Source organism: Pleurodeles waltl, chromosome 3_2, assembly GCF_031143425.1.
Source record: "Pleurodeles waltl isolate 20211129_DDA chromosome 3_2, aPleWal1.hap1.20221129, whole genome shotgun sequence".
NCBI classification, from domain to species: Eukaryota; Metazoa; Chordata; class Amphibia; order Caudata; family Salamandridae; genus Pleurodeles; species Pleurodeles waltl.
Genome location: NC_090441.1, coordinates 175,173,802 through 175,189,061, shown reverse-complemented (window position 1 = coordinate 175,189,061; position 15,260 = coordinate 175,173,802). Strand labels below are relative to the sequence as shown.

The 15,260-nt window shown below is 41.8% G+C and overlaps 1 protein-coding gene across 1 annotated transcript in view; it reads left to right on the top strand.

Moving 5' to 3' along the window:
- ZNF142 (zinc finger protein 142) overlaps positions 1 to 13,058 on the top strand; it is a 70,334-nt gene extending 57,276 nt beyond the window's left edge. Inside the window, exons 8-9 of the mRNA XM_069227109.1 lie at positions 10,285 to 10,390; positions 12,006 to 13,058. Of these exons, the coding sequence (XP_069083210.1) occupies positions 10,285 to 10,390; positions 12,006 to 12,484 (585 nt within the window). The 3' untranslated portion in view covers positions 12,485 to 13,058. The remainder of the gene's footprint in view (positions 1 to 10,284; positions 10,391 to 12,005) is intronic.
- Positions 13,059 to 15,260: the final 2,202 nt, after the last annotated feature.

The following is a 15,260-nucleotide window of genomic DNA, read 5'->3' as shown; positions in this document are numbered from 1 at the left end:
TACCAAAAAAGGACAAAACACTGAGACCAATCCTAGACCTCAGAACACTAAACACCTACATCAAATCAGAACACTTTCACATGGTCACGCTACAAGAGGTGTTACCATTGCTAAAGCAACAGGACTACATGACAACCTTAGATCTCAAAGACGCGTATTTCCACATACCAATACATCAGTCGCACAGGAAATACCTCAGGTTTGTATTCAAAGGAATACATTACCAATTCAAAGTATTGCCGTTTGGTTTAACAACCGCGCCAAGAGTCTTTACAAAATGTCTAGCAGTAGTGGCTGCACACATCAGAAGGCAGCAAATAGACATATTCCCGTATCTAGACGACTGGCTAATCAAGACCAACTCACTGACAAGGTGCTCACACCACACAAATCAGGTCATACAAAACCTCTACAAACTCGGTTTCACCATCAACTATGCAAAATCACACATTCTGCCGTGCAAAGTACAACAATACCTAGGAGCCATAATAGACACAACAAAAGGATTAGCCACTCCAAGTCCAAAGAGAATTCAAAATTTCAACAAGATCATACAACGCATGTACCCAACACAGAGAATACAAGTAAAAATGATATTACAACTCCTAGGCATGATGTCCTCATGCATAGCCATTGTCCCGAACGCAAGACTGCACATGAGGCCCTTACAACAGTGCCTAGCATCGCAATGGTCACAAGCACAGGGTCACCTTTTAGATCTGGTGTTGATAGACCGCCAAACATACCTCTCGCTTCTATGGTGGAACAGTATAAATTTAAACAAAGGGCGGCCTTTCCAAGACCCAGTGCCACAATACGTAATAACAACAGATGCTTCCATGACGGGGTGGGGAGCACACCTCGATCAACACAGCATACAAGGACAATGGGACGTACATCAAACAAAACTGCACATAAATCACCTGGAACTGCTAGCAGTTTTTCAAGCACTAAAAGTATTCCAACCAATCATAACTCACAAGTACATTCTTGTCAAAACAGACAACATGACAACAATGTATTATCTAAACAAACAGGGGGACACACACTCACCGCAGCTGAGCCTTCTAGCACAAAAGATATGGCGCTGGGCAATTCACAACCACGTTCGCCTAATAGCACAGTTTATTCCAGGGATCCAGAATCAACTTGCAGACAATCTCTCTCGAGATCACCAACAGGTCCACGAATGGGAAATTCACCCCCAAATTCTAAACACTTACTTCAAACTTTGGAGAACACCTCAAATAGACTTATTTGCAACAAAGGAGAACGCAAAATGCCAAAACTTCGCATCCAGATACCCACACAGGCAGTCTCAAGGCAATGCCCTATGGATGAACTGGTCAGGGATATTTGCGTACGCTTTTCCCCCTCTCCCTCTCCTTCCATATCTAGTAAACAAATTGAGTCAAAACAAACTCAAACTCATACTGATAGCACCAACATGGGCAAGGCAACCTTGGTACACAACACTGCTAGACCTATCAGTAGTACCCCACGTCAAGTTGCCCAACAGGCCAGATCTGTTAACACAACACAAACAACAGATCAGGCATCCAAACCCAGCATCGCTGAATCTAGCAATCTGGCTCCTGAAATCCTAGAATTCGGACACTTAAACCTCACACAAGAATGTATGGAAGTCATAAAGCAAGCTAGAAGACCATCCACTAGACACTGCTATGCAAGCAAATGGAAAAGGTTTGTTTGCTACTGCCATCAGAATCAAATTCAACCATTACACGCATCTCCAAAGGATGTAGTGGGCTACTTACTACACTTACAAAAATCGAACCTGGCCTTCTCTTCCATTAAAATACACCTCGCAGCAATATCTGCATACCTGCAGATTACCCATTCAACTTCACTATTTAGGATACCTGTCATTAAAGCGTTTATGGAAGGCCTCAAAAGAATTATACCACCAAGGACACCACCCGTTCCTTCATGGAACCTCAACATCGTCTTAACAAGACTCATGGGTCCACCCTTTGAACCTATGCATTCTTGCGAAATACAATTCCTAACCTGGAAAGTTGCATTTCTCATCGCCATCACATCTCTAAGAAGAGTAAGTGAAATTCAGGCGTTTACAATACAAGAACCTTTTATCCAACTACACAAAAATAAGGTAGTCCTAAGGACTAATCCTAAATTTTTACCGAAGGTTATTTCACCATTCCACCTAAATCAAACGGTAGAACTACCAGTATTCTTCCCACAGCCAGATTCCGTAGCTGAGAGGGCACTACATACATTAGATGTCAAAAGAGCATTAATGTACTACATTGACAGAACAAAGAACATCAGAAAAACTAAACAGCTATTTATTGCATTCCAAAAACCTCATGCAGGAAACCCAATATCAAAACAAGGTATAGCCAGATGGATAGTTTAGTGCATCCAAATCTGCTACCTTAAAGCAAAACGACAGCTGCCCATTACACCAAAGGCACACTCAACCAGAAAGAAAGGTGCCACCATGGCCTTTCTAGGAAATATTCCAATGCACGAAATATGTAAGGCAGCCACATGGTCTACGCCTCACACGTTCACCAAGCACTACTGTGCAGACGTGCTATCCGCACAACAAGCCACAGTAGGTCAAGCCGTGTTAAGAACCTTATTTCAAACTACTTCCACTCCTACAGGCTGAGCCACCGCTTTTGGGGAGATAACTGCTTACTAGTCTATGCACAACATGTGTATCTACAGCGACAGATGCCATCGAACTGAAAATGTCACTTACCCAGTGTACATCTGTTCGTGGCATCAGTCGCTGAAGATTCACATGTGCCCACCCGCCTCCCCGGGAGCCTGTAGCAGTTCGGAAGTTAGCTTAAGCTTTGTACATTTGTAAATATATTATTTAAACCTTAAATAGGTACATACTTAGTCACTCCATTGCATGGGCACTATTACTACAACACAACTCCTACCTCACCCTCTGCGGGGAAAACAATCGAAGATGGAGTCGACGCCCATGCGCAATGGAGACAAAAGGAGGAGTCACTCGGTCCCGTGGCTCGAAAGACTTCTTCGAAGAAAAACAGCTTGTAACACTCCGACCCAACACCAGATGGCGGGCTATGCACAACATGTGAATCTTCAGCGACTGATGCCACGAACAGCTGTACACTGGGTAAGTGACATTTTCATTTTTTGGCTATTTGGGGCAGTTCGCGCTTAGGCCCTCATAACTTTTTGTTCACATAAGCTACCCACGCCAAATTTGCTTCCTTTTTTTTTCCAACATCCTAGGAATTCTAGAGGTACCCAGAATTTGTGGGTTACCCTGAAGGAGACCATGAAATTAGCCAAAATACAGTGGATTTTTTTTTTTTTTTAAATGGGAAAATAGGGCTGCAGAAGGCAGCTTCTGGTTTTCCCCTGAAAATGGCACCAACAAAGGGTTTGTGGTGGCAAGATTACCATCTTCCCAGCTTTCAGGAACAGGCAGACTTGAATTGGAAAACCCAATTTTTCAATACAATTTTGACATTTTACTGGGACATACCCCATATTTTCTATTTTTTTGTGCTTTCAGCCTCCTTCCAGTTAGTGACCAAAATGGGTGAGAAACCAATGCTGGATCCCAGAAAGCTAAACATTTCTGAAAAGTAGACAAAATTCTGAATTCAGCAAGGGGTCATTTGTGTAGAATCCTAAAAGTGTTTCCTACAGAAACTAACAGCTGAAATAAAAAAATATTGAAATTGAGGTGAAAAAAACAGCCACATTTTTCTCCACGTTTTACTCTGTGACTTTTTCCTGCGATGTCAGATTTTTGAAAGCAATATACTGTTACGTCAGCTGGACTCTTCTGGTTGCGGGGATATATAGGGCTTGTAGGTTCATCAAGAACTCTAGGTGCCCAGAGCCAATACATGAGCTGCACCTTGCAATGGGTTTTTATTCTATACCGGGTAAACAGCAATTCATTTGCTGAAATATAAAAAGTGAAAAATAGGTATCAAGAAAACCTTTGTATTTCCAAAATGGCCACAAGATAAGGTGTTGAGAAGCAGTGGTTATTTGCACATCTCTGAATTCCGGGGTGCCCATACTATCATGTGAATTACAGGGCATTTCTCAAATAGACGTCTTTTTTACACACTGCCTTACATTTGGAAGGAAAACATTTAGAGAAAGACAAGGGGCAATAACACTTGTTTTGCTATTCTGTGTTCCCCCAAGTCTCCCGATAAAAATGGTACCTCACTTGTGTGGGTAGGAATCCAAGATGGGGTGACTTGTGGGGATCTGACCAGGTTCTGTTACCCAGAATCCTTTGCAAACCTCAAAATTTGACCAAAAAAACCACTTTTTCCTCTCATTTCGGTGAGTCTCCCGATAAAAATGGTACCTCACTTGTGTGCGTAGGCCTAGCGCCCACAAAAGGAAAAAGGAAAAGGAAATGGCCTAAAAAACAACGTGGACACATCACATTTTTTCACAGAAAACAGAGGTGTTTTTTTACAAAGTGCCTACCTGTGGATTTTGTCCTCTAGCTCAGCCGGCACCTAGGGAAACCTAGCAAACCAGCGCATTTTTGAAAACTAGACACCTAGGGGAATCCAAGATGGGGTGACTTGTGGGGCTCTGACCAGGTTCTGTTACCCGGAATCCTTTGCAAACCTCAAAATTTGACCAAAAAAACACTTTTTCCTCTCATTTCGGTGACAGAAAGTTCTGGAATCTGAGAGGAGCCACAAATTTCCTTCCACCCAACGTTCCCCCAAGTCTCCCGATAAAAATGGTACCTCACTTGTGTGGGTAGGCCTAGCGCCCACAAAAAGAAATGGCCCAAAACACAACGTGGACACATCACATTTTTTCACAGAAAACAGAGGTGTTTTTTGCAAAGTGCCTACCTGTGGATTTTGGCCTCTAGATCAGCCGGCCCCTAGTTGGGGGGGGGTTGGGGCAGAAATGGCCTAAAATAAATTTGCTTCCCCCCCCCCGCCACCCTGGAGCGACCCTTGCCTACGGGGTCGCTCCCCTTGCGTGACATTGGCACATAAAAAAAATCCCCGTTGCCTAGTTGTTTCAGATTGACCTAAAATCCGCCGATCTGCCCCCAAGGGGGGCAGAAGTGGTCTAAATACAATTTGCCCCCCAGGGGAGCGACCCTTGCCTAATGGGTTGCTCCCCATCTCTAAATAAACAAACAAGCAACAAAAAAAAACACAAAAAAAAATTTGCCCTGGTGCCTAGAGGTTTCTGCCCCCCCTAGGGGCAGATCGGCCTAATAACAATAGGCCGATCTGCCACCGGGGGGGGGCAGAAATGGCCTAAAATAAATTTGCCCAAGGGGTCGCTCCCTCATGCCAGTTCCCTGGTGTCTAGTGGGCGTTTCAAAAGCCGGATTGCTTTACAATCCGGCTTTTGAAACGCTGAGAGAGACTTCAAAGGGAAGGAAATTCCTTTCCTTCCCTTTGAAGCCTCTCTTGCCTCCTCCACGTGGAATTTGCTTTGCATTTCTCTTCCGATCGCGCTGGATGGAGGAGGCCCTCTGTGACAATCAGTGCAAGATTGCGCGCTGACGTCACAGGAGGGGTGTGGCGGTCGGGGGTTGAAGGGGAAGGTCGTCCCCTTCCATCCCTTCCTTGGGGGGGGGGGGTGTGGAGGGGAAACCCCACAGAGGGAGCGCTAGCGCTCCTTCTGGGCTCTGTGCCCAGGACGTAATGGTTACGTCCTGGGCACACGAGCACTGTGCCTCAGGATGTAACCATTACGTCCTGGGCACAGAAGGGGTTAAATCTAAATTATGAGGATACCCTTCCATTAATTTGGTCAGATCACAAGGCAGTAAAGTTAAAACTCAACATTCCAGTGCCTTTACAAAGAACTAATAAATCAGCTCAGGTCAAATCTATTCGCTTGTGGAACACGTTAAATAAAATGTATTGACGGAGTGTCTTAATCAAACACTACCAGATTTCAGTATTGAGTGGAATGTAGCAGCGGAGAGATATCATGAATAGTTGAGCAGAAAATTATTGAGTCTACTACCCCCACAAAATAATAAAGTCCACAGGAAGTGTCCGTCAGCACCTTGGTTTTCTTCAGTATTAACGTCGAAACAAAAATGTTGCAGGTTAGAGAGAGCTTCGAGATGAGATTATAGTGAAGAAAGTAAAGAGATCTATTGAACGTGAATATAAACATTTGATATTGAAAGAAAAGTCTAATTTCTACACAGCAAAAATTAAAATGGCTTTGAATGTCGCTAAATAGACCAAATTCCCTCTCCCGTTACTCTCCCAGCCAGGATTTTGTAATAGTCTAGCCGATGTTTTTAGAAATATGATAGAAACCGTCTATAAAGAATTTTACACTACTCATTTTCCCATAGATGCCTGTTTGATGCCCCTTATAGTGGCATCTGGATAGCTCTTTTTGACCATTTTCCACAATTGAGCGTCCAGCAAACAGTCAAGCTCATCGATCAGGTAGAATCCAGTGTACCTTCGAAGGCAGTGCAGACTGTAGCTGATTGCATTGCACCAGTTCTGTCAACCTTGTTGAAGATGGTCATTATGACTGACACATTTCCTGCCAGTTGGAAAAAGGTATCAATCCTACCCTTACTGAAAGAAAGAAAAGAAAAATCACTTGATCCTAGTGAGGAGAAAACTTTCTGCCCGATTTCAAGACTTCCTCCTCCTGTAGAAATACTGTAAAAACATTTTAATGTCAGCCTATCAGATTATGTAGAAGAAAAGAACCTTCTGGAGATTATGCAGTATGGTTCATGCCAGGGCTCAGCACTGAAACCGCTTTGGTCAGTGTCTTGGAAGAGGTTAGAGATATAAGAGATAATGGTGACCGAGCGGCAGTGATCTATCTTGATCTTTCTACCACATTTGACACGGTTTGCCACTCAGTACTGCTAAACCATTTGTCAGACATCGACATTTTGAGACAGACAGACACACAGACACACACACACTTTTCTAAATGATTGGGAACAGTTGGTGGCCTATGGGGATACCTGCTCAAAATCTTTTTCTCTTCAATGCGGGGTTCCCCAGTGGCCATTTATCAGTCCCACCCTTTTTTATATTTATGTGGCACCTTTGGGTAAAATAATCCAGTCTTTTGGCTTTGCTGCGGTTACCTATGCAGATGATACTCTGATAGTTGTTTCTTTTCCGAGCAACGTAGATGAAGTGGCTGACTGGTTTAATTGCACAAAGGCAATATCCACCTGGTTGACCTCCAGTTGTCTGAAATTAAACTAAAACAAGATGGAGGTCTTAATTTTTGGGAAAGAAACCACCTTCTGGGGACACTCATGGTGGCCTCAAGAGATAGGACCTCCTCCAACACTGGTTCCCAAGGTAAGAAACCTTAGGGTTATACTTGATGCTAACTTATCTTTCAAGGAGCATGTAAATAAGATTACCTTGTCCTGTTTTCTACACCTCAAGATTTTAAAGTAGGTGCTACTTTTTATCCCATTTGAGCATTAAAAATCAGTAAACATTGCATTGGTTATGTCAAAGATTGATTATTGTAACGCCTTATACATGGGCACTCGTCAATGGGTGCCTAAAAGTTACAGACATTACACAATGCAGCTGTATGTCTCTTACAGAAGGTACCTAAGAATATGTCCATATCAAATGTCTTAAAAGATCTACATTGGCTTCCTGTAAAGAAGCGGGTGGCGTTTAAGGCGCTGTCCCTATCCCCCAAGGCTATGCATAGCAACAAACTCAGCTACTTTTCAAGGAAATTTAGATGGTATCGACCAAACCAAAATTTGAGATCAACAGCAACTGGTTTTGTGTTGACCTCCAGGATAAATAAAGCCTTCTGGGGAGGATGTGGGTTTGTCCATACTGTTAGTCAGTTATGGAATAAAATGCCAGCCTCAACTTATAAAACAACCAAGTATTCTCAACTTTCATAAACTGCTGAAACCCTGGATGTTTACATACTCCCCTTAATGATTGGCCCTGCTAGTAAGGAGTGTTTCTAGTTTGTCTAACTTTCCAGCGCAAAGACACCCCTGGGTATTTGCGTGCTTTAGAAATTCCGTACATTCATTCATTCATTCACACATTAAGACAGAGCCTTGCAGTCTGTATTTTGTTGATGATGATGTAGCCCTACAGTGCTCTTTGGTGATGAATTGAACCCTGTTCACACCCAGTTACTTTATTTTTATCCACACTTTCCTTGCTCCCTTTCAACCTGCCCTTAACATAGGAAGGGTGTAGGAAGTTGATTTCCTGACCAGTAGAGCTTAGACGTGGTTATGGTAAGCAAATTGGAATAGTTGTGTGTGAAAAAAGGAGTGCCCCCTTCTTGAGGGTTTACAGTGCGACAGGCACTTGAATCTCATTTAGAAAATTCTGTAACAAAAAAACTAGTTCTGATATCAGAGCGAAGCAGTAGGCTGCTTTACGAATATAGAGCATCCACAGAGGACCAAAGAACACATTTAAAATTAGTTTTTTTTTAAGCTGGAGAGATACAAAGGCAGTGGGAAAAGAGCTCTACAAAACTTACTTAATTGTGTACTTTAATTAATAAGTTAGGTGGAGCTGAAAGTCAGGCAGAAAATGTCCATGCTGAAGGTATATGGCAGTTGTGAATGACAGCGTTTGAATCTTAAAAGAAAAATGTCAAGTCAAGTTTGGTGGCTGCAGCAATTGGAACCTTCATTCAGTAGCAAAGCAGATATGCTATGATTTCATCATCCTGTATTCTGATGTGTGTAATAATGAAGAACCTGTTCGTGAGTAGTATGCAAGGTCTTCAATTTGAAAGGCACTTGGAAGAATTAATGTCTATCTTGCGTGTGTCTTTTCATTTGCTTCCAATGTGAATGAATATTATGTTGAAGTGACATGACCCCTTCCCTGGATATGTCTCTAAACCCCACAGGTGAGAAAATTATCTGTCATACACTTACCTGAAACACTTACCACTGGTTGTCAAACCGGGTAAGATTCTTCAGGTTTTTATTTCAGTATCGTTTGAGTGTTCATCTTTATTCTACTTCTTCCTATCAAGTTAGTTCTGTGTAAATCTCCGCCACTCCACCTATAGCAACTCAAGTCTTAATTGTTTTAATAAAGTATTCACATCTCCCCAGCACCTTTTGGTATCACTGGTTAGTGACAGAGCTTGCTATTTAACTGCACTTGCATCTCTTACATTGAAAAATCCCATTATAAGTTAGTTTGGTTGGTTCCATACTAGAACCCCATAGTTGCATACTTCTTTTTCCACTCCTTTTTAGGTCTCATCCTACCAGACAACACAGCTGTCTAGTTTTGCTAGATACATCTTTGGGACATTCAGACAGTTGACCTCTAAATGCATTCTGCTTGTTGCTTGCCTTTGGCTTTGTAATTTGTAACTCACATTTTCTTGCTTTCCATTTGCTGGCCTTATTTGTTTTAGGCTAGCCAGCTTAAGTTTGCTCTCGCCCTTGCCAAAACCTTATTTACACACTCCTTCCGAATGCTCCCTTTCTATAAAAGGCCCCCTGTAAATGTTTCTCTTGTCTCATCATGTTTGCTGTGCAGTCAAAGACCAAGGTCAACTGTCAGGAGTTGTCTTCCAAGGGCGCTTGTTTACTTTTCTTTCTCTGACTTCAAAGTGAGAATATTTATGTGACAATCTTGCTTTACAGTGGAGAAATAGTTTGTTTTCTAGCACACAACATTCAAATGAACTGTGTAAGTATTTCAGAATATATCAGAGTTATGAACGCACAAATGCAGATTTGTTTTTTTTCTGCAGTGTGTTGGAAACAAAAACTTTAATATAATCAAGACACATCATTAAGCTAGTGCAATTTCCACACACTTCTAGTAAAACTGTATGTCTGTGCAAATGTAATGATCATTTCCATTGAAAATCTGTTGTCTGTAATGGCACTGTGCTACCACACCATCAATAGTCCATTCTACTCTACACCACCCCACACCACTGCACTCTGCACCACTCCATTCTACACCACCGCACACAGCGCCACTTCAGAATATGCCTATATTGTATCCTGTACCACCCTACTCTATGCCAATGTACCCTTCACCATTCTAAGCTATACCACTGCACTTTTTGCCACTGCACTCTACAGCACTCCAGTCTAGGTCACACCAATCTACTTTTCAGAACTCCTCTCTACACCACTGTACTCTGCAACACTGCACTCTACAGCAATCCATTGAATGCCACTGTAATCTATTCTGCACCATGCCTAACTGTTGCTCCCAGCTGCTGACTTTGTATATTTCTTGCATTCCTTCCTCTAAGTACCACATGCGGATCCACAAGGATGAGAGGAAGTACCTCTGCCCTGACTGCGGTTACAAATGCAAGTGGGTGAACCAGCTGAAGTACCACATGACCAAGCACACAGGTCAGTCTCCAGTTCAGGTGATGATTTTTACAGAGCATCATAGAGGACAAGCAGCTGGAGCTTTCATGGTTAGGTGACAGCAAGCAACAAGCTGTTAAAATGGCCTCCCTACTAATTAAGGCAATCAATCATGTATTTCCTTAAAATATACTTTGGGATGAAGCTTGTAGCAGTAGAATGTTAGTTACGGCATATATCTTCCATACACACTTCTCTGTACACACAGAACCATATTGAGTATCTGCAAAGGAATTGGCATTTGACAGAAAGACTCACCAAGATAAACATTGTTAGCCCTGAAAAAGACAGTGCATTGACTAGGTGGCCATGTAAAGGGAATTCCTCTCTTCCTGTTTTTTATTTTTTATATTTTTGTTTACTTTTTTCTTTCTATGGCTGGGCTTCTGTGGTAATGCCTTTTGAATAAATAGATGGGTCTGCAGCTTTTGTTCTGTGTCGCACCTCACATTTAGAAACCGCGTTGAGGTCACTCTGGTTTGATTTTGGAAAGTTTTAGATTTTATAAGGTTAGTGGCTGCTAAGCTCGTAACAGGGTAAGGACCACTAAGATGGTAAGCTCACTGAATTGATCGTTAGCAGATCTTTTTGTGTAACTTGTGGGTCTCTGGTTCGAATTTCATCTGGAAAGACCCCTTTTCTTCTAATGTGGTTAATATAATTGTGTACTGTTGTTAACTACGGATTTGAGCCCTGTATTAATATGAATATTGTCATCACTGAAACATAGTTCACCCCTACATCTTCGCACATCCACTATGTCCTTCGTTCCTCAGGCCGCAGCATCTATTGTGTGGACACGCACATAAGAAGGGAGGAGGCATTCTGTCTTGACCCTGCACTGTAGGCAGTAGCTCCAGCACTCAGCCCTATGGAGCTTTCGACATGCCGTTTCCCTCTCACTGCATTTACACTTTTAGTAAGGCGGACTGGATATCTGTCATGTTTGTGATGAAGTAACCGTCAACCAAACTCTAAATCAAGCCCTTGTCTCTTAGACAGTGAACCTGTGGGTGATAAGAGAAATCAATATTTGAGGTACAGCTACAGATTAAGTGTGAAAATCTTATCTTTCCTTTTGCCTCCCAAGCCACGCTATATTTTTAGTGGAACTACATTAGCACAATCACAATAAGAAGTAAATTAAACCACACATTTTCTAGGGCAACATGTTTGGTGAGCCGCTGATGGTTCTTGTTTCCTTTCCCTAAACACCTGGATTCAAAGAAATACTTTCATTTGTGTTGCCTGAGAGTTCTTTGTTTTCTGCCCCATATAATATGTTGGAAGAAAGCACTGGCATACCAATTCTTTCCATATACAATGGCTCTTTTTTTCCTGAGTATTTAGTTTGCAATGTAGAATGGAGCATCTGAGATGGCATACAAGAAACTCAGAAATTTCAGAAAATCAGTGTTTTGTACTGATTTCTTTTTCATTATATTTCATTCACTCACAGCCAATACAAATAGTTTAATTGTGTGTTAAATAAACAGAGGCGTTTAACTCATAGTTGCCTGAATCTATTGTATTGGTATATTTGTTTACTGGAACGCATGTGACCTAGTTTACCAAACATTTGCCTCATTTCCTCTAGGCTATAAACCTTACCAGTGTGATGAGTGCGAGTACTGTACCAATCGGGCAGATGCTCTTCGGATACACAAAGAGACCCGACATCGGGACACACGCGCCTTCATCTGTGAGCAGTGCGGCAAGGCCTTCAAGACTCGCTTCCTGCTGAAAACTCACATGAAAAAACACAGCGAGGATAAGCCCTATGTCTGTAACGTCTGCCTACGAGGCTTCCGCTGGGCAGCTGGCCTACGCCACCACTACCTCACCCACACAAAGGAACATCCCTTCTTCTGCCGCTACTGCCCCTACAAGGCGAAGCAGAAGTTCCAGGTCATTAAGCATATCCGGCGTCACCACCCTGAGAAAGCTGCTGTTGATCCTCAGGAAGGTGTTGGCAAGGATCCCAGCACACCTACTGTCCACCTGCATGAAGTCCAGCTGGAGAGTACGGTGAGCATTGCCACCTCCCTGCAAGCCCCAGCAGAAGCAGTGGCATGAGGCCTAAGCACAACCAACCTGTGCCCAGGACTTAATTGATTTGAAGCACCAGTGACAACACCCTCAAATAACATCTCAAAAAATTATTATAAAGTAGAGTTCTGGCAAAGACGGCTGTTTATATACTAAGCACAGACTTTGTGTGGCTTGTGGGTCTTTCTCTACTGTTACAACGAAGACTAAAGGGATTGAAGAACACACCCATGCGGACAGGAGCAGGACAAAGTGTTCTCCAAAACTAAACCTAACTGTACAAATTCAACCTGACATTACCTTTGCCTTCCTGGGACTCTATTTTTTGAGGGGGTGCGGGGACTAGCAATTTCAAAATCTAAAGCACTTTTAATGTGAAATATCCTGCTCTAATGAATGTATGTACCATACTGAGTGCCCAAGACATTTGCTAAGGACACTGCCCGAGTATGTACATCAAATGTTGGGCGTAGTCTTAATAGATGAAGACCTTTCTGGAAGGAGAAAGGCAGTTGTTCAAATTCTGGCACAATGTAAAGAATAGAAGCACTGTACATAAACCTATGCATTAAGGAAATAGAATAAATTGGAAATATTGGAACAGTTTGATTAAATAAGAGTGATGTGGAATAAGACTGTTATCCCTACCAGTGGTCTGTCTGCTTTGACTGGCACATTTACTGCATGATACAGCGGTCTCCGATAATGAAGCATATGCATATGTACAACTTAGCTTATGGTAGTAGTTACAGGAGCAGTTGGCACTTCTTCTCATACCTGTGCTGTTTTGATGCAAATCAGGTACCACACTGAGTTTTTAAGTTGTGATTAAACCATGTCAACATTCAGTGGACTGTTGAGCTCTGGATTCATAGTATAAGGTGAAGGGCTCGAAAAATCCACTCGGCCACTCACATTGGCGAGTCTTATTTGATCAGGTCCAGCTATTTTTAATACTTCCTGGTCCCTTCTGGCGAGTTGAGTTGGAAAGTGGAGGGGCAATAAAAGATGCCTTTAAATCTTGTTCTTATGTCACATTTGCTCTGTGTTCCCAGGCATGGGTCAAAAGTCACTTTTTCTTACAAATAATTTTCCTTCTGACTGCAGAGTTCCAGGACTTTGTAAGGTGAACTGTGTGACCTGCTGCTTAGAATGTAAAATAAAAGGATATAGGGTGTCACGTTTTTCCTAACACACAACATTTAAATGTCAACTGTGCAAACATTTCAAAATGTATTTCAGTAGTTGTGAAAGCCCTTTTTAATATTTCTGGGTGATGAAAAAATATGTTAATAGGATGGAAACAAATCAGAATACTTTACACGTTGCTGTGCAAAGGATATGTTTTCTGAAACCCAATTTTCACTAGTTATTAATACACAATATAGTTTTATCAATAAAGCTGCAAGTCAGTGGAGAGGCCTTTGGACCTTTCTTGGAAAGTTACTGTGTGTAGATGACCATATGTTACCACATCATGATTTAGTAATATATTTATTAAAATTGAGTGTTTAAATAAACTGAGAACACTCCTGCCTTGAAGGCAATGTTGTTATAAACTAAAATAACTCCTAGGTTATGTGGGCTAGACCTCATGGGCATGTGGGCTAGATTAGTGTACTTAATCAAACAAAAGAGGTTTTTTGTACTGCAGAAATGCTGAGTTCACACATTTGAAGGTGCGATCATATTTGAGAATTAAGAAAAAGGCGACTCTGTAAACTATTTGCCTAGGATCACGCAATTTGAGACCCGTTTACGGGTCAAGTATATTATAGTTAGGTTGAGTAGATTATTTAAGTTACTCGACCTGCAGGTCTAGTAACATTATTATGATTTTGTGAGCCCTGAAGTTGAGAAGAGAAAAGTATTCTGAAATGCATGTTTTGTAGTGGAAATTTGCCACAAATAGATTTGGAAAAGTCATTGTTTGATTGGACTTGTTCAGACAAAAGGCTGCATTTTATCAGTTTCCAAACCTTACATTACATGAATATGTTGAATATTATTGGAATGGTGCTAAAACCGCAAGCCAAATGCAGCACATAACTTTGTTTCTCTTCACAGCCTCAGAAATTGATCCCATCTTATTTTTCAGATACATTTGCCTCCCTTCACCAGAGCATCTGATGTAAGAGTATAATAATGTCCTTTGAGCCTCTTTCCCTACTAAAAAGTCAGTTGTGCTGAGAGTTGTGCTTGACTCTGCATGCAGTACTTGTGAAGACAATGTGTAGGCAACGTGGAGGCAAAAGCCGACATACTGAATCTCAGATCCTGGCTTCATGTAACCAAATTGTTTGGTCATTTGCAAATCACTTAATCTTGTTGCATCATAAATCCTATAATAGTTAAAAACTAAATATTAATAACAGGATGCATTTCAGTGTTTTATGCCAAGAACAAATTAGATGTTTACTAGAGGAAAAGTTGGTGCACAAACAGTAGGACTATACCCAAGAAGGCTGGCACTAGAACAGTGCTGTACCTTGTGTCTCACAAGTTGCCAAGCTGTTGGATTATTTTTATGATGCCATGTTGTATCACTCACAAGTGGAATGTTTCTGGAGCACAGAGGAGGAAAGGCAATATCTGGCCATTCATGCATCTACTTTATATAGTATGTATTGAGTTTGAAGGGAACTCAGGTTCTTTTGCTTACAAGCAGATTTTAAGTGAGCAGGATGCAGCTGAAGTGGATGTAGGATTGCCTTCCATTGCCTGTGTGCACTGCTTAAGAAGGATTAAGAAGGGTTGTCTACTGAGCTTTACTTTCACACTTCTTGAGTGTGTGCTACCATGT